The sequence below is a fragment of the Macrobrachium nipponense genome, chromosome 44, assembly GCF_015104395.2.
Source record: "Macrobrachium nipponense isolate FS-2020 chromosome 44, ASM1510439v2, whole genome shotgun sequence".
NCBI classification, from domain to species: Eukaryota; Metazoa; Arthropoda; class Malacostraca; order Decapoda; family Palaemonidae; genus Macrobrachium; species Macrobrachium nipponense.
In genome coordinates, this window is record NC_087221.1 from 44,466,797 (window position 1) to 44,487,343 (window position 20,547).

A 20,547-nucleotide genomic window follows, 5' to 3' on the forward strand; every position below is an offset into this window, starting at 1 on the left:
GATATGAAATTTTAAGGCAAATGGGATCTCTCTAATATTCCTAGAGGATTGCTGCTGGTCATAAAAGCCAAAATGGAAATAATATAACAATCCTTGACGCTAAAATTAATTAATTTAAATGTTTTTCATTCATGGTGGATAAGAAATTTCATAGAAAATATGATTATATATATTTTGTAAGGTCGAGATTAAGTAAACATAACATGGAGTAACGCAGAATACACGAACAAAGAAATTAAATGGACAATAAAATACAATTATCAACTTTAATATTTTCACTTTTAAGGAACTATGTAAATATTTGTTTTTTTTACTAATATTACGCGGAAGGAGAAATATGTAAAACAGAGATGAAATATGAATATTAAGTAGCGTGAGGTATGAAATATTTGCTTTTCGTTAGCCAAATAAATTAAGAAATTCCAAGAAACAGAAAATCGAGCAAAATGTATGAAGAATATTATTGCCCATTACTTTAGGCTCGTCACTACAAGCAAAGTAAACTAAACTCAAAGTGACCTGAGGTAAAATAACGTTAAACTTACAATAAAAATAATTAAGGCCTTGTCTTTTTTTAATGACGTTTGGAGTCAGCTCTGTCAAGGCAATAATAAAGGTTGTTTTTTTATTTTAAAGTTTCATAACTTATAGTTTTCTCACTTTGAAATTCGCACTTACTTCACCTTGCTCTCATTTTGCTTTATATTAGCATGATATTCTCGTAAAGTTCTCATATTCCAGAAAGTCTATCTCAATGATTTTAAGTCTTATAATCCTCCCTTCCTCAAGAGGTTGGCCTAACCTTCTCATTAGGGTCAAAAACCAGTCTTTTTTTTTTTTTTTTTTTTTTTAACCACCTCCGCTTCTAGTTTCTCCCCCTTAGACCTGAGCAGCCTACGATCATTCATAGGTTATTCCCATCGCCCTTCCAATAAAATAATAAAAATATGTCAGCAAAATTCATTTGTATGATATTCGAAATTGCACCGATGGGAGACTGTTTCCATATAAGATATTCTCTCTCTCTCTCTCTCTCTCTCTCTCTCTCTCTCTCTCTCTCTCTCTCTCTCTCTCTCTCTCTCTCTTTGTCTAACTGGGCCACGACCACGAGATCGGTCATACTCGGTAAAATCAGCAATAGCCGAACATTTCTCTCTCTCTCTCTCTCTCTCTCTCTCTCTCTCTCTCTCTCTCTCTCTCTCTCGAAGACGCAATTAATCTTGCAATATTTACGGTATCAAGATCCAGCATTCTTTGTGGCTTAGCGAAAGTATTTAATCAAAAGGAAAACATCAGATAAAAACATTCGATGTGATACGAGTACACTTACGACTGTGATTAATTCCAAGGTTTCATTTGTCAAGTAATACAAAAAAAAACATTCGTTTCCTTGTGGAAGGAAAGACCAACTTGCTTCATGAAATATAAGGGTTGTTATGAAGCACTGAATATCATTCCTTCATTACTAATTCTTCATAGAAAATTGATATAAAATTGCTAATAATAGGTCAGTGTAAAAAGTAATGGTTAGGGTATCAAAACTGATTAGGCAAAGTTTCAGTTCGTTTTCCTGTGCATAAAACCTCACAAGAATCGAAACCCTCCATCATTACGTCAAACTTTGCAACAATTAACCTTTTTTAAAGATACTTTTGTTTAGACAAGTTTATAAATCCATTACTGTGAAAACTTAGTAATACTAATGGTAAAAGAGGTACAAACTACGTAACTTGAGATCTCCAAACCTTCGACTCAATATATAGAAAAGCTCAAATTAACTTTATTTTGCCTTTAACACAAATACAAAAGCCTTCAGAAACAAAAGGATTAAGTCACTAACATTCATCCTTTAGCTCACAAAACTTACAAAGAAGGAACCTTTTGTGTAGATATTTCACTCATATGGAAAAACATAAATTAACTTTATTTTGTTTTTGACACCAAAAAAGAACCCTCCCGAAATACGTACAAGAGGCTTCAGAAACAAAAGGATTAAGCCACTAACATTCATCCTTTAGCTCTCAAATCTAAGAAGAAGGAACCTTTTGTGTAGATATTTCACTCATATGGAAAAACATAAATTAACTTCATTTTGCATTTAACACCAGAAAGACCCTCTCCAAATACAATAGACTACAGACACAAAAAGGATGAAGTCAGTGGCACATTCATCCGTTAGCTGCTAAATCAAAGAAGAATAAACGACTCTAGCATAAAACCTCCATAGCATCAAACGCTTCATATTCATACACAACGAGCTCGAGAAACATTATTTGCCGTAAAATAAAGCAACGTACAATCCTGACAGTTGAACGTCGCCACACCCACAAACAATCAAAAAAAGATAATCCCAGACACTGTTTGCTGAGGTTATCTTTCCTTGGGGCAATAAACCCGGCTTTGGGTAAACATCGGGTACAAGGAAAATTGCGTAAGAAGAAGAAGAAGAATAGGAGACAGGTGAAGCAACTTAATTAAGCAGCGAGTTTTTCGGGAGTGAGAATCATAAAAGAGAAGCACAAGAAGAAGATGACGAGGAATGGGCTTCTGAGTGGAAGAGATATTGGGCTTGCATATTACAATGGAGAGTGATGAAGCTAAATGTTTGGGCAGGTTATTAAGCCTTTTGTTTTTTCCCCTGCTCTCTCTCTCTCTCTCTCTCTCTCTCTCTCTCTCTGTCTTGCATCAGGGCAGAATCATTGACTGCGAAAGAGAATGACCCCGTTTCCCGTGACGTAAGATTCACGGTGTTTGATTAAGAGACGATAATTGATAACAGCAGGATGATCTGGCTCTCTCTCTCTCTCTCTCTCTCTCTCTCTCTCTCTCTCTCTCTCTCTCTCTCTCTCTCTCTCTCTCTCTCAACCAAATCCATACAATAGTTTCATTGACGTTTAGTTTTTATCATTAAAAATGCCATGCTCCTTCAATGTTTTAAAACGAATAGGAGATGGTCTGTATTTAAAGTACTTTTGTTTTGAAAAAATAAAAGTAAAGCTTTCCCTTCAGTCAAAGACGAAAATCCTAACCATTTAATCAACAAGAATTGACTAAAAACTTGAAACAACCAAAGCTTTAAATATCATAACATCCCTAAAGACCATTCCCAAACAACAAAACGTGAAGGAAACCTCACCGCTTATCTAACAAACTCCAAATAAGCACGAGGACTCGTTAACAAAAGTTAAGATAAGCAATATCTCGGCGTCTATCAAAATGCCTTACGCCATGCGTGCCGAGTAACTTGCATTACTGTGCGCCACAAATATAAAAACAGCTCCTTGCAAACCAACACGTTTAAGAGGGATATGCAGAACATTCCAATTCGGTAGCAGAGCTTCAAAGAAAACCGTTTTCAATTGCTTGTAAGCTGCAGAGAAGTATGCTCGTGTAAATGCAGTTGAGATAACACGGGGAATTGGTTTCCTGTTATTGTTTTCGTCAATTTAAAAACATTATCTTTTCAATCTCAGAGGTATTAAGAATTTATTAATGTCTCCTCATATTTGTCTACATAAACAAAAACCTAGTTACCAGTGTTATGAAAAATAACAAATTAACATATTATTTTATGGTTCCAGTTCATTTTATGTTAACTAAAAAAATAAATAGACAAACTAAATTTTTAATTGCCATTATAATGTATATACAAAATTAACCATTTCATATTCAACCAATCTAGTTTACCTCAAGTCGAAGAAAAATTAATCATCGTTGCATCGAAGTTTTATGGCGTCCTTTCTCCTTATACGTTATAGATAATGCCAATATTACAGGAAGAGACGGCTTATGAGTACCCCACCTCTGTTCACTATCAGCAATCGGAAAGTTCAATCGAAGCTAATCAAGTCTTTGGATAGGAACACACATATCACGATTCAAAACGTTTTGTTGTACTTATAAGCTAAATTACTGAGCTGCTTGTCCAAGGACATCGAAGAGAGAGAGAGAGAGAGATGGAGAACGATTAATTTTCTGTTGTGACAGAAAAAGCCATCTTTGGTAAGTCATGCTAGTGACGACTCCCGAATTCCCGGCCCCTTGCCCCTTCTCTCTCTAACACACACACACTTTGATTTCTTCACTGTAACCGGTGTTATCCTTTCACCTGAATGCAGCAGTACTACCAAAATTAATGTTACCGCTTGTACTGTGAGCAATATTAACTGTGGGGTTAAAATCAGAACTGCCTGAGGACAGAAAATCAGGTACTGGGCTAATGAAGTCATTAACACTATGGCGTCTTACATCATGTTCAGGTATAGATGTCTCTGAAGCTACTCCATGCGTGTGTATGTTACTGTTATGTGTCAATAACGCGTCACTGTTACTCGCAAATCCAGCAGCAACCTTTCCTTCTTCACTGGCAGCTATAACCTTCCCTTCAATGCGTACGGCTGACTGCAAAGCCGTCTCCAAGTCTATACCGTCTGGGAGGGTTGGCCTCTGTCCAGCGTCATAGTTTAAGAAATAAACATTTGGCCTTTGAGGAGGAGGCGTGTCCACCTCAATTATCCTTCGATCCTGCCCTTGAGGACTTTCCCTGAGGATGAAAATGGTGTCTCTCCTCTGAGGGGGCGGGGCAATGATGGGTCCCGGTCCGCTGAAGGCCTCTGGCGTGCGTATGAAAAGGATGTTTTCCTCCACCTTGGGTGAAGGGACTTCTTGTTTGGACGGCACTCCAGTCTCGAGTTTTGGCACGTCAATGACGAAAAGCCTGCGGGAAATTTCAGGTATAACGCATTGACCATCTACGTGCCGGATTTGGTTGCCTGGGCATCCTTGGTCTGTCTGGTCGAATTCGTCCAGACCAGGGGAGTGTTGGTAGAAATCTTGGTTGCTGGGTGTGCCTGTTGTGCCTCCCGGGTGGGTGTTCAAGTGGCTACCATCTACATTGAAGTTGGTATTAAAGGAGGATTGGTAGGAGCTAGGAGATGAAGATTGACTGAAGGTTTCGTATACGTTTGGGTGTCCAGATTGCCCATCAAACTTCTGGATTCCTCTATCAAAGTTTGTAATTTGGCTGCCTAAGGACGAATGATCATGTACGTTAAATGATTTTGATTCTGGAGTATCTGAATCAATAAAGGTTATTGTGGGAGAGAATTCTGCCACCTGCCCAGAACTTGAAATTAAATGACCTGGACTATCAGAGAGAAAAGAGTGTCCTCCATCAGCAAAAAGATCAGATTCTGAATGACCTGACTCGTCAGGGGTTTCTGCATTAGGAACGACAAACTGCTGGTCAGGAAATGGAGCAGTAAACGAATCTGTTTTTGGTTGAGTCAAGTGTTCTGGCGTCTCTGAAAGAGAAAACTGGAATTCTTTATCTGGGAAAGAGTTCCCAGGACCGAAACCTTGTGAGGACTCTGAACGGGGCACCTCGAGATGTTGGTCGAGAGATAGGGGTGCAAGTGATTCAGATTTCAGGTAACTAAAATCTCTCGGTGGCTCAAAATGTGTCGATTGCTGATCACCTGGCAAAGGTGGGAATAATTCTGAATCTAAGTGGCTTTGTTGCTGTGAGCCTGTGTGAGAATCAAGGAATTGGTGATCACTGAATGGCGTAGAAAGAGACTCAGAATCTGTCTGGCCTTGTGATGATAATACGAACGACTCGGGAGTGTTACCAGTTTCTGGTGTAGATTCTGAAAAAGAGAGAGTGAACTGTTGATCAGGGGATGAGATAATAAAAGAATCAGAATCCACGTGATCTTGTTGCTTGGATGATTCTAAATGAGAAACAGTGATATGTTGGTTAGGAGATGAGGTTGCAAAAGATTCAGAACCCTGATGACTGAATGCTTTGGAGGATTCTAAAGACGAGACACTGAAATGATTATCATTAAATGAAATAAAAGGCGATTGCTGATTTGAATGACCATGCTGCGTGGATTCTACCTGAGAGACAATGAACTGTCCATCAGTGAATAAAGAATCAAATGATTCAGTACCTGACTGGCCAGCTGTTTGAGAGGTTTCTAAATTTGATCCAAAAGAATCTTGATCTGCGAATGAAGTTTCTTGATCAATGCTGGGGGCATTTTTTACGAAAGCCGATTTTCCTGGTGTACCAAAAGACCCAAAATCTTGCAGCTCTGGTTGCCAAAAGAGATCTCTGTTGGGTAGGGCAAGCTGTAATTCAGGGAAGGCGCTCCTTTCAGTTAAATCTTCAAATCGATCACCCACCGATTGCTGAGAACTATCAGAGAATCCTGTGCTTGAACTAACTGACTGGTCTGAAACCACGAAATCATCTTGACTAGATAGCACGTTCTTAAGGGCGCTGGTCAGCAACCGAATGGAGATTTGCTCAGGTGCCCGTTTGGAACTGTGTGACTTGTGACCTGTTGAATGCTCAGAGGAAAATCTACCTGAATGTCTCCCTGAGGGATCTGTATGATCTTGTAACTTGGCAGTCTCTGCTATGATGAAACCGCACGCTAAAACCTGCAAGTCCAAAAGGAAACAAATATTCAGAACATTCGTCAAGGAATTAAAAAGGTCAATCCAAACAGTGCTTAACTGACACGAATTTTAAACCATAATATTTTTTTGTAAAGGGCTGACAAATGTATCTAGGCTAATCTGACATCAGTGTATTAATGGGTACTGATGCCAGCCACTGAAAAAGGAATCAATAAACGGAAACAGCTGATGATTCGAAAAAAAAATCAAATACTCGTGCAAATTTGTCAGTTGAATAAGAAAATCTTGATTACATGGACCAGTATGCCATATAATTACTATAAAGATCAAATTTATTCTAAATCAAAGAGGAGACTTCCTGGTACAAGATACAATTTAAAACTACAGAAATGGCAGACTCAAGACTGAAAATCAACTATTACACCTTATCTGGACTGCAAATGAGTGAATGGTCCTTCAATTTGGAACATACCGTATAGAAGACAGTGCTCCCCATTTGATGATTTTTTTAATTTTTTGACAATGCTATACTCTTGATGACTTGGCCCACGACGACCCTTTTCCGAGGAGGACGCTCTCTTCTCATGTAAACACTGTCCCCCGAAGCAAACACTGTCTTCTAATGTAAACTCTGTCCTCGAAGTAAACACAGTCCTCTTGAGCTAAGACTGTCTCCACCCGTCGAAGGATCATGGGATGAGGCAGCATTTAGATAAGGATATCCTCCACAGATGAAGACGGTTCCTAAAATGATGAATAAAATATTTCAGATGTTATCTAAATAGGCGACATTGCATAAAACTACATAGCACTGCTAAAACGGAGATAGGAAAGCAATTTAAGATATCTAATTATACTTGAGGGCCTGATGACTGTAAAATAAGATATATTTAATTAAACAGGTATAGTAAACCAGGTGACGCTTTGCACCGGGAAACGGAACTACCAATGAAAATGGAAAATACATGGAATAATAACAAAGTTTTTGGTTACCAAGTCAATCGACTCCCGAGATCAGATGACTGTCTGTTGCATTGCTGAATTAAACATATCTTTATCTTTTCTTACTTCCTCCTGAACTCCAAATTCTTTGGAAGCATGAATTTCAAGTCAATGGCCCCTGTGAGTTTGTTCCATATGAATAGGGTCCAACTTGTGAATAATAATAATAACAAATAATCATAATTAATAATATAATAATAATCAATAATAATAATTAAGGAATAATAATAATTAATAATATCATAATCATTCATCATCATCATCATCATATAATAATTTATAATAATAATAATTATAATAATAATAACAATAATAATAATAATAATAATAATAATAATAATAATAATAATAATAAGAAATAGATACCCTAATCCAGACTGTAAGGATTGTATCTGGGGACATCAGGATGGAGTTTGGAATAGAAAAATGCGCCTTAGTCAACATACAAAAAGGCAAAGTAACGAGAACTGAAGGGATAAAGCTACCAGATGGGAGCAACATCAAACACATAGATGAGACAGGATACAAATACCTGGGAATAATGGAAGGAGGAGATATAAAACACCAAGAGATGAAGGACACGATCAGGAAAGAATATATGCAGAGACTCAAGGCGATACTCAAGTCAAAACTCAACGCCGGCAAATATGATAAAAGCCATAAACACATGGCAGTGCCAGTAATCAGATACAGCGCAGGAATAGTGGAATGGACGAAGGCAGAAACTCCGCAGCATAGATCAGAAAACCAGGAACAAATGACAATACACAAAGCACTACACCCAAGAGCAAATACGGACAGACTATACATAACACGAAAGGAAGGAGGGAGAGGACTACTAAGTATAGAGGACTGTGTCAAACATCGAAAACAGAGCACTGGGGCAATACTGAAAACCAGTGAAGACGAGTGGCTAAAGAGTGCATGGGAAGAAGGACTAATAAAAGTAGACGAAGAGCCCAGAAATATACAGAGACAGGAGAAAGACAGAAAGAACAGAGGACTGGCACAACAAACCAATGCACGGACAATACATGAGACAGACTAAAGAACTAGCCAGCGATGACAATTGGCAATGGCTACAGAGGGGAGAGTAAAGAAGGAAACTGAAGGAATGATAACAGCGGCACAAGATCAGGCCCTAAGAACCAGATATGTTCAAAGTATGATAGACGGAAATAACATCTCTCCCATATGTAGGAAGTGCAATACGAAAAATGAAACCATAAACCACATAGCAAGTGAATGTCCGGCACTTGCACAGAACCAGTACAAAAGAGGCATGATTCAGTGGCAAAAGCCCTCATGGAGCCTGTGCAAGAAACATCAGCTACCTTGCAGTAATAAGTGGTACGAGCACCAACCTGAAGGAGTGATAGAAAACGATCAGGCAAAGATCCTCTGGGACTATGGTATCAGAACGGATAGGGTGATACGTGCAAACATAGACCAGACGTGACGTTGATTGACAAAGTCAAGAAGAAAGTATCACTCATTGATGTCGCAATACCATGGGTACCACCCAAACCAGAGTTGAAGGAGAAAGAGAGGGAAAAAAAATGGCTAAGTATCAACGATCCTGAAAATAGAAAATAAAGAAGGTATATGGGTGATATGGCCAGTGGAAATCGTCCCATAATCATAGGAGCACTAGGCACGATCCCAAGATCCCTGAAAAGGAATCTGGAAAAACTAGAGGTCCGAAGTAGCTCCGGGCCTCATGCAGAAGAGTGTGATCCTAGAAACGGCACACATAGTAAGAAAAGTGATGGACTCCTAAGGAGGCAGGATGCAACCCGGAACCCCACACTATAAATACCACCCAGTCGAATTGGAGGACTGTGATAGAGCACAAAAAAAAAAAAAAAAAAAAAAAAATAAAAAAAAAAAAATAATAAAATAATTAATAATAATAATATAGTAAGGAAAGTTAGGGAGGACTCCTAAGGAGGCAGGATGCAACACGGAACCCCACATTATAAATACCACCCAGTCGCATGGAGGACTGTGATAGACAAACAACAACAACAATAATAATAATAATCAATAATAATAATAATAATATAATAATAATAATAATAATAATAATAATAATAATAATAATAATAATAATAATAATAATAATACGAAGACGTGAAAAGTACATTCAGAAACAAATACACTCCAGTAATTCAAAATCACTCCATTGTCTTCAAGGAGCAGGTAGCGATTCCGAACTTCCAAGGAAGCAATCAGCACGAACACCCAAGTAAACTATAAAGGCTCACCTCAGGAAGTCATGAATATTTAATAAGTTTACCCGGCCTCACCTTGACTGTAGTATAATCCTGCGTTTGACCTTACTGATGCGTAAAGTGCGTTGCCAAGGTCTTTTGAGAAAGTATTGTTTACTCGTATTGTTTACGTACGGTTGGGACATACCTTGACAGCATGAGTTGTTCACATACAAACAAATCAATTTGAAAAAAAAAAAAAAGTTAAAGCATTAATATTTCTATGCTATTAATAATAATAATATAATAATAATAATAATAATAATAATAATAATAATAATAATAATAATAATAATAATAATAATAATAATAATAATAATAATAATAAGTTACAAAAAAACAAAAAACAAATACGAAGAAAAAAAAATCCCTTCTAAAAAATTACTTCTTTTGCTTTCCCTAAGCCAAGATTATCACCAGTTAAAAGCCCTAAGTAAACCTCGCCCTCTTAATAAACGATGTGATGACACGTCTTCATAGAAAGTGCTATATAACCTTCGGATTATGCAAATTTATTCCCAAACGAAGGTAATTCGTAATTTACGATTCGTCATCAATCAGACTCACCTTTCAAATCATTATTTCTATTTCTCTGGACGCAGAAAGTTTCCCATATAAGGATAAGGGCGTTTTATCATGCTAAGAAATTACCGATATTTTTTCTCTTTTTAATATCAACGAGGATCGTTTTTGCCAACATTGCTTTCTGAGGGTTTATGAAAATATGGATATAGAGCAGAGCACTGGGGTACTTTGAGCCAATTCAGGGATCAAGAGAGGGCGGGGGGGGGGGGGGGGGGGGGGGAGGATGGGTGTTGGAGGGTGGTTGAGTGGTTGGACAGCCATAAGGGATATGGAAGCGGGAATGGAGATGAGCAAAGCGCTACTACAAAGTGGATGTAGATAGCGGCTCCAGGGATGATGCAAGCAATTCCCTCGTCTAGGCATGGTGCATTCTTATGGAGGACTGATTACTCACGTCTGCTATTTCCTTCACTCTCTCTCTCTCTCTCTCTCTCTCTCTCTCTCTCTCTCTCTCTCTCTCTCTCTCTGCCTTCACCCCAACCGTGACCTTAGAAGCCTACTGACATCTAGGTCTCTCGGTAATGACCTGAGAGTGATACCAATGCACCACTAGCAGAGAGAGAGAGAGAGAGAGAGAGAATCTCTAACAACCTCCGGGTCAATGAATGCTCATTCAAAAATTCCCACATATTTCCAAAAGAAGAAACCTTTAACATTTCCTCTTCTTCTTCTTCTTCCCTTTCATTGTAAACACCTCAGCCTCAGCGCTTCCTAGACACGCCCCCTTTTACACGCGAGAAGATGAGTCACCCTGGGACCACAACCTCGCGAGAAACATCTTCCCAGGAAAGGAAGAGCTGTAGGAAAAAATGTTTATCGATGACTGAAGGGAAGAATTGATTACCTTTCTTCTCTGAATGTCTTACTGACTTCATGGAGACAGTGGGCTCCTAAAAGAAAATTGTAAAGTCATCGACAGAACGAGCAGAAAATAATTCCCACGGGTTCCTCGCTAGAAGAAGAGGTCATTCACAATGTTTGTATTCAACCTCACATTCAGAAGGGTGGTGCCTTACTCAAATCCCAAAAAGGGTGTCGGGGTAGGAGCTCGGGTGTACGGGCGTTGGTAACACTTACAGTTGTGTGTCCCTCTACCTAACTTCTCATTGCATCAGTTAATAAGGATAATATTAATATTTCTTTTTTAACATAAAAAATAACGTATTAGATGTTGCAACGTGATAAATCCATTTGACATTCCCACATCAGGAATTACCAGCTTTAGGAACCATAATTTCATCAAGTAAGTTAAAATTCCAACAATGAGTGTTACCAATCAAAGTGTCAATTTAACGCCAGAAAGTGTCTCAACATTTAAACATTGGAATCGTGTTGACAAAGCGTAATAAAATAATAAAACGTGAAAAAGCAACATCCTAACACTAAAATTGCTTTAGCATTTCGAAATCGAGACTCGTGAAAATAAAACATTAAAACATAAAAATACATGTCACCAATTGAAATGGGAAAAGTGAAATTCATACAAAAACATTAAAATAAAACATGTAAATAAACACTGAAATACCAAAACTCAGTTAATAAAATGTGCTACTAGATCAACATCGAAACATTAGAAATACATTAACGTCCCAGCATTGGCAATTTGTAGTTTAACACTGATACAACAGTACTTAACATAACATTATGTTCCCCAACTTAACAATGAGACGCAAAAGCCATTAACATTGCATCATTATTGTTATCAATTAAACACTGTGACAACAGGAACCTAATTGACTTTTCGACATTAAGCGTTTCCAATTTAACAATTGAGAAAACAAACAATTGAATTTCTACTAAGGATCAAGCAAAGCAAGCAGCATTCATAGGCTATTATAATTTTAAAAATTAGAAAGCAAATTAACACCAATTGAAAATCAGACCTATCAACATCCCATGCAAGCAAAAGCAAACAGCATTTTTATTAACTTATTTAACATTCCCATGCAAGCAAAAGCAAACAGCATTCCCAATAACTTATTTAACATTCCTATGCAACCAAAAACAAACAGCATTCCCAATAACTTATTTAACATTCCCATGCAAGCAAAAACAAACAGCATTCCCTTAACTTATTTAACATTCCCATCCAAGCAAAAACAAACAGCATTCCCTTAACTTATTTAACATTCCCATCCAAGCAAAAACAAATAGCATTCCCATTTAAATTCCCCACCAAGCAAAAAAACCAAATTAACATTCCCATTAACTTATTTAACATTCCCATCCAAGCAAAAAACAAACAACATTCCCATTAACTTATTTAACATCTCCATGCAAGGAAATAATGAACATCATAGAAAGCTGAACAAAAAATATCATTTTAAAACCAAACTCATTAACCCACCAAATTGCTAAGGACCACAAGAACTCACCAAGATCCTCATCATATGAGGCTGCCGAGAGACGGAGGGGAAAGGATGCGAGTGATGTCCTCCGCCGGCAGAAGGATCCTTTATATATGTATTCGTCGGGTGCTTTCTTCACCTTGAAGGCGGATGGGGGGGGACCTTTGGTGCCTCTCAGCCACATTTTTTTTATTTTCCTCTTTATTTTCATTTCTTTTTTTATCTTCCCTTACACTTTCTCTCTCCTACGACCTCTTCACCCCTTCTGATCCTTCCGAGAGTCCTTCGCCCCTTTCTGTGGAAAGTGAAAAGGATCACAGTTGCTATGAAGAAAAGGAGGGGGGTGGGATTATTGAGGATTTTCGTGGATTATTGCAATTACTCTCACGGTCGACGTGACATGTAAAAGGTAAAATACGGTTCGGTCAGTATCATTGTTGACGGAAGTGGAAACAATTAATTAGAATGATAAACAATGATGAATGGGAATGAGAAAATAACAATTTAATGAAAATTTTAACTTGATGTCAAGGTTATAGTTTTAAACTGAACATTGATGGCACAGAATAAACAGAGATTATTGATTTGTATAAGTATCTGGCAGTGAATATATAGCAAACCTCTCTCTTTTATTAACCGTGCTATTAACTTTAGGTTAACGGTTTTTAATTATTTTGCCTTTTATTAAATCAATGTGTTTCTGGCTAAACATTGCATTACTGAATCTTCTCGTAGTTCAGAAATAATATTCCAGCTAAAAACTGCAAATGTCATTATCATGTATAGCATAGTAGTTTTAAATTACTGTTGTGCATTACAGAAAGAAAGAAATATTTAAAAGGCCACCTTTGAATTATACGAAATTCTCTTGAATAAAGCAAAGTTTGAATGAAATTGCAAGACCCCGTTTTCAAGTGAATTGAAGTCTCATTAATGAGTCTTGTACCTGTAACCTTTTACCTGTTACCTTCACATCAATCAACACTGTATTACGTGTGCTTAGTGTACACGTTTAGAATCAAGACAAAGAGAAGTACCCAGTGTCGCTAAACAGTGAGACATGCGCACCTACGCATTCGTATTCAAATTACAGAGAACAGCCTAAACAAACTTTAAAAAAAGTTCGTCCTTCCCTGTCACAAACATGTTTGCTGTGCCACTGTCTATTCGATGATCATTTTTTATTTTTACTTGTAAAGAGATGTAAAGTTGAGAGAGAGAGAGAGAGAGAGAGAGAGAGAGAGAGAGAGAGAGAGAGTGGGGGTGTCTTATGTAAACTATCAATAAATAAACGACGGAAATATGAACATGTGAAAAGGCTTATTTATTAATAGGAGAGAGAGAGAGAGAGAGAGAGAGAGAGAGAGAGAGAGAGAGAGAAGTGGGGGGGTATTTGGTCTTAGTATAAACGCCAATAAATTAAAGAAGGTGAATGATGAGAAACTGTAAAGGCTTATTATTAAGAGGAGAGAGAGAGAGAGAGAGAGAGAGAGAGAGAGAGAGAGAGAGAGAGAGAGAGAGTGGGGGGGTATTTGGTCTTATGTAAACTGCCAATAAATTAAAGAGTGAATGATGAAGAACATGTAAAAGGCTTATTTATTAATAGGAGAGAGAGAGAGAGAGAGAGAGAGAGAGAGAGAGAGAGAGAGAGAGAGAGAGAGAGGCATTCATATTCATCATATACGTATGAATAAAAATGAGAAATAAAAAACAGTGAAATTTTCTGAGATTTATTTAGAACAGACAGAGAGACATAAGGTCAGTCTACATGACTTTACAAGGTCATTCCATGAGGCTCTATGTTGATAGTAAGCCTTTTGTCCTGTTAGAAGTTCAGACTAAGTTAAACTGAATGGATACTATGCGCCCTCTATCGTTTGTTTGTTTTTTTGTTTGTTTGTGTGGTCTTTTTACGTTGCATGGACCCAGAGGTTATACAGCAACGGGACCAACGGCTTTACGTGACTTCCGAACCATATCGAGAGTTAATTTCTATTACTAGAATTACACATCTCTAACTCCTCAGTGGAATGCCCAAGAATCGAACTCGTGACCACCGAGGTGGCAGGTCAAGATCATACCGATCACGCCAATGAGGCTGTGCCTTCTATCGTCGACAGATCGGGAAATGTTTCAATAAAGCGCTTGAAAAATTCTCCCCCAAACACCGCATGCCTCCATGGGTTAGCCGCTTCATTTCGGCGATAAAAACAGGGTTACCTAATCTACCGATAACGCCTAACTCCTGTCTAGCCCTTCGGGATTACCACTAGAATATTGGAAATTATCTTTAAATTTCAAATCCGCTCCGAGAAAGACGAACCGAGAAACATTACAAAAACCTCTCTCTCTCTCATGTACATGAACTTCTGAAAGTGAACCGTCACTGGTCGCAGAGGAAGAATTACACACTCATGGTACACGCTCTGGAAATGTGAATGTGTCTACCGGCTCGATATTTTAATAGCATATTCAGAACGCCTCTGGTGGCGAATGAAGTCTTTAACGAGTTTCCCTTAAGTCGAAAGCCTCGCTTACCTCCCGTTTTCTTTGGGCGCGTGCCCAAACTGGTACACCTATGTATGCTTTTATTCAGATTTCCTTAGATTTCCTTAATGTATATAAAATAACAGGCTTAATATAATCGCCAAATCTCCAGTTACTGGCCTACGAATAACTGACCACTGCTGCTCTCAGATTCAAGTGTAATAAAGCAATCTTAAGTCTGATTCTCAGGTATAAGGTCGTGAACTTTTTAACCTCACTACATTACAATCCACAGTACTACTAAAGTTTCCTGACTAAAGTGACAAGATAGGCAGTTCGCAACTATAGTTATCGTTTTGCGTGTTTAAGAACAGCTCGTGTAGATTAAGAAAACAAACCGTATACTTCACACTAAATTATTCTCAGTAGCCCACTGACTTGGAATTTTTTTTTTAATTCAGCTTTCAAGCCTAACCAATTTTAATCCTTTATTACAATTACTTTGTGCTTCCGAAACCAATCTAAAATTCTCGATACCCTATTCTTACAAACTTATTTTTTTAGTCATTATGCACCCACCCACTCCTTACTATTCAAACACCCCAGATGTTGAAATGACACCTGGTTTAATTAATATTTTGATTCCCTCTTTCACCTTTAGGCCGTGCCAAGTTGCCTACCTCCAAGCCTTCAGGGGTGGATTTTCGTCCTGACTACCAAAACCTAACTTAGTACACCATTAACCTTTCCAGGGAATTGTTTATGTAATTATACCTTAATTTGTTTCATGAACCGCAATATGGTTACATTCCTTCAGTACGCTTCAATTTTCTCATTCTTACTCTTTCACCTACATATGTACCTTTATCCTCGAGTTTAATATACATTTTTTATATTTTCATTTCACCAATGTTATGGTCATGGCAAAAATGCAATTTTTTCAAAGTTATAGAACAAAAACGCCAATGTAAAACAATATTATCACCTCTAGAACCAATTTAGGTACTTTCATAACCATAACCATAACCTAACGGGTTCCAACCTCTACTTTACCTTACTCGAGGTGTGTTTTCAAATTTACCTTATTTTCTAGGTAAGAGTTTATATCAAAAGTTACGTCATCCCATTTCAGAGGAAAATTAAAATACACAGACCAGGATAAGCTCGTGAAATTAAGGGAGATCAGAATTCAGAGGTTTACGACAAAACCTTAAAAAAGTTCAATTTTATTCAGATCTAAAAATACCATTTCACACATTTTTCAAGACTCAAAAAACCTGTTTTTACATTCCAGTCTTCTAAATTCAAAATTGCTATCAATGTTAAATTACTTTCAAGATTCGTAGCTCTGCGGTAGGCTTGATAAAAAAAATACGTCTTGCAAATTCAAGCTTTCCAGCACCTTTTAAGACTGGTGTCGATGACCACTGTAGTTACTCGTGATTCTGCAAAGCCTTAAGCGGTCAAGACGGCACACCTTCATAGACTTCAAAGCCAAACTTCCTCCCAGTTGACCATGACTGTTATTAAAATAAAGACCAGCAGAAATTTTCCTTTGAAAAAAAGTTTAAAACATAAGAGTTTTAACTAGAAAAACTCTTACCCACTCACTCCCCACCACCATAAAAACCAGATTAGTCAAGTGGCTAGGATCCCAAAATCGTAGTTACAAGAAAATACATTGTATAAAAAAAATTCCAGAGTAAGCTTTCCTTGGAAAATCTAAAGTGACAAGAATTCAGTTAAATAATGCTTTAAACTTGAAAAATATATTAACCTTTCCACAACCCCAACCCACAAAATGCCAAAAGTTAAAGACTTTCAGATAAATAACGCGTTAAAAGTGGCTTGGATCTCTAAAATGGGTGTAAATAAAATTCTTTAAAACCAGGATTAATATTAATTAATAGTTGGTGAAAATTAGATATACAATGCAAGGATTGAATATACAATTTAAGGAATAAAATTTATCCCGTGTTTAAGTGGAAAAGCAAACTGACCAAAACTTAAAAGCTCCATTAGTCTGTTCCATGAAACTAAGGGTAAATAAAGAGATCTGCAGTACTATCTTCAATATACTCCTTCCAACGTTCAAATAGACTAATTTATATAGACAGCAAAATCTGATTTGATAAGTTATATTTAAACCTACATTCATTTAATAAGGTAACTTATATAACTAGAAATTATAATACTAAAGCTAAAACGCTTATGTACTAAACCAAGACATATGACACAAGATTTATTTGTGTAGTCAAATAACTTTACTTGAGCTCCAGTTTAGAAAATATATTTGCAAGACTCGAATCTTTGGAACTAACTTCATACACGGATGCTTACGCATTCTTAATAAAGCTAAAATATAGTTAATCCTAATTCACATCAGAAATGACCCTGTAAAATAAAAAGATAAAACTCCAATGGAACTGCATAGTAGGACCCGGAGTCCTACTATGTCAAGTCGCATTGGGTTACCCCACCCCTTCAGGGGTGCAGCCCCAGAAAGGGTGGGGGTATGACAAGCGGTATTGGGTTGCCCCACCCGCCCCTGAAGAGTCTGGGCGAGTTTAATACTTTTAACTAAAAAGAAAAGACGACCGAAGGGTTAAACTAAAAAGATAGCAAACTAGATAGACCAAGACTTTAGGTTGAACTAAAAAGAAACCAAACCAATTAAACCAAGAAAAATACCAGAAACTAGAAAATTACCCAGGAAAAAATATATATATAAAATGCAAAGAAGGGAACTAGCTAGGATATAAACTAGAGAAGGAAGCTCTGAATTAAAATATCTAACAGAAAAGCTCTGATCTTGAAACTATACAGACCAAAAACATGGGGACGATATTAAAACCTGAAATTAAAATTTAAACCAAAGCGTAAATGACACCAAAAGTCAACACAAACTAAAAAATTAGATACGAAACTCAGGCTATCTAACCTACTATGAGATTCAGGGCCTCTGTAACACGGTTTGTTGGACTTTGCTCCTTATCAAAGCATCGGATGTAGCTGAAAGTTGACATATGTATATTTTACAACCACACACAAATTTTGTCAGCATTATCAATAACCTAAACCCGATAGTTTTAATTTTTATAGAGTAAAAATTATCTAGCCGACGCCATGGCCAATGATTACGAGCCAAGAGTCGAAAAACATTCATTACGTAAGCAAGGTAAACACCCATCCACCAGACTGAAACTCCTTCACCTTGTTTCATCGGCTCTGAAACCCATAGCAGTCAAGAATGGCTAACAGGATTTGGAATTGTCCCCGTGGTTGCAAACCTGCATTTGTCTTACGACTTGCAACATTATACAGTCAAGAGAAAGCCCGTGGCCATACTTACTATAGCCTGAATAGGTAATTATTCAGTTTCTAGTTTAAATCCAATGTTTATGGTCTGATTTGTATTTAGCGTAACGGGATTATAATCCTTGTAATGTCATTCAGGATTTTGAACATTTCAATTTACTATTCACTATGCCAACAAGAGAGAGAGAAAGAGAGAGATTGTATGTAAACAGTTTTTATATAACTATTTTTGTTAAAATAAGATTTTTATCCAAAGTAAATACAAGCTTATATGTGCTAAAATCTCCAGCAGACCAACAGGTCATCCGATATAAATTTTTTTCTTCTTTAGGCCGTACGACTGTGTTGGCTATAAAGACTTTATGAATGGCGGAACGATACATAGATGTGGGTGGGGTAGTAATACTACTGTAGTAATAGCAGTAATATATATGAATTGAACGTTTAGGCCAACTGCTGGGATCCTTCAGGATCATTTAGCACTTCTTACAACTACTCGAGAAATGAGTTTTTATTGCCAGAAGTTAAATTTTCTAATCCAACAATTCCCATGGTAGCCTTTAGTGTTATCCTGAATTATAACGAGGCCAAAGTGGGTGGAGCCTCATGAAGTCATCATTCTGACGATAATTATTGGTGATGGTTTAAAGCCAAATTACGGTACCGGCCTTTTTTTTTTTTTCAGTGAATAGGTAGATAGCCAATAAATAAAAATGGCTTGACATTGGATATGGCAGTTATCAAATCAAGCTTGTCTACAATCTGATTGTGACCTATAACGTCGACTGTAATTTCTTAGGACACTTATTTTGGGAGTTAGACTAATAATCGAAGTGTTTTTGTATCTATTAACATATTTTGTTGGTTTGTTCATTATGACAATTATCAGTGGAGAGATTTCAGAGTTCATAAAGGTGTACTGCTTTGCTTGTATTTAAATTTTTTGTCATTGTTTGCCAGAGGTCTAGCCTTCGTTACGTATAGCCAATCATCCATCGAGAAAGAGGGAAGAAATGCTGTCAATAGTTACTTAACACGACGTGGGGCGTTCCGAAAACCTTTTCCCTGAGTAAGTTGCCCGTCCTTCCAAAAAAAGTCACTTTTACATTATAAGTACCAAATTTATTCAACCTACGTAATGCAGAATACAGTCAAAATTTATGTGTAGGTGTAATGTGTATTCTGAATAAGCGTTATATTTATGAAATGCATAGATAAAAACTTATTGCGAAAAAACCGTGTTACAGAGGCCCTGAATCGCATAGTAGGACCCAAATGAAGTCGTTAGAAGAGAACGAATCTAGTATTAAAGTTATACATCACACAGGATACTCACCAGAAACAAGGATTGCCCACAACGTGTAACGATCTCTACTGTACACGAAGACACCCATTTCCGTACTCACATAGCTGGTGTTATCCTGAAATTTAAAATTTATTATTAAACTTAATTGCGTCAGAGCCCAAGAGAAAACTAACAAAATCAGATAATTAAGTTCTCCAAATTTTAGAAGACCCTAAGAATAAGCAAAACCACCAGTTTATGATAAATCAGATTTAAAAAAATGTAAGTTTAGCCAATAAAACAGTGATCCATGGAGCGGTTACTCTATTCCAAGCATATTTGGTTGAACACAAAATAGTTCTGATTAAGCTCTAAGAGTTTGAAGAAATTAAGAAAATGTTACCTTCCAAAAACCAATCCAGATCTATGGCATCGATGGCAGAGTAACAATTAATAAGTCGGTCTCAGATTCAACACCACCTTGTTTCGAAGATTACGTACACCATCTACTATGAGATTCAGGGCCTCTGTAACACCGTTTTTTCGCAATAACTTTTTATCTAGGCATTTCATAAATATAACGCTTATTCAGAATACACATTATATCTACACATAAATTTTGACTGTATTCTGCATTACGTAGATTGAAAAATTTTGGTACTTATAATGTAAAAGTGACTTTTTTTGAAGACGGGGCAACTTACTCAGGGAAAAGGTTTCGAACGCACTCGTTACGTAACTTATGACAGCATTTCTACCCTCTTTCTCGATGGATTGGTATACGTAACGAAGGCTAGACCTCTGGCAACAATGATATACA

The 20,547-nt window shown here is 37.2% G+C and overlaps 1 protein-coding gene and 1 long non-coding RNA gene across 4 annotated transcripts; both read right to left on the reverse strand.

Moving 5' to 3' along the window:
- Positions 1-1,533: 1,533 nt before the first annotated feature.
- LOC135204266 (uncharacterized) lies at positions 1,534-12,915 on the reverse strand. 3 transcript variants are annotated; one of them, XR_010312156.1, is made up of 4 exons: positions 12,665-12,915; positions 6,902-7,173; positions 2,043-6,450; positions 1,534-1,878 (listed from the first exon to the last, which is right to left on the reverse strand). XR_010312156.1 is itself a non-coding variant. In XM_064234393.1 (4 exons), the coding sequence occupies exons 2-4, from the start codon at positions 6,923-6,925 to the stop codon at positions 4,105-4,107; spliced, it is 2,064 nt and encodes a 687-aa protein (XP_064090463.1). In that variant the 5' UTR covers positions 6,926-7,173; positions 12,665-12,913; the 3' UTR covers positions 1,534-4,104. The 3 variants fall into 3 exon arrangements, 2 of the variants coding, with proteins under 2 accessions (XP_064090463.1, XP_064090461.1); XM_064234393.1 differs by having other exon boundaries at positions 1,534-5,648; positions 5,955-6,450; positions 12,665-12,913; XM_064234391.1 differs by having other exon boundaries at positions 1,534-6,450.
- A 3,380-nt stretch (positions 12,916-16,295) lies between these two features.
- Positions 16,296-20,260, reverse strand: LOC135203869 (uncharacterized). Its single transcript, XR_010312061.1, has 3 exons — positions 20,131-20,260; positions 19,779-19,863; positions 16,296-16,644 (listed from the first exon to the last, which is right to left on the reverse strand). It is a non-coding gene; the product is annotated as an uncharacterized LOC135203869 (long non-coding RNA).
- Between the last annotated feature and the right edge of the window lie 287 nt (positions 20,261-20,547).

Bases quoted from the DNA above. Each gene is read 5' to 3' on its own strand.
- LOC135204266 (XM_064234391.1), bottom strand. From the start codon at position 6,925: ATGGGGAGCACTGTCTTCTATACG. The intron at 6,451-6,901 runs GTATGTTCCAAA...TTGGACTTGCAG, and splicing joins GGAGCACTGTCTTCTATACG to GTTTTAGCGTGCGGTTTCAT.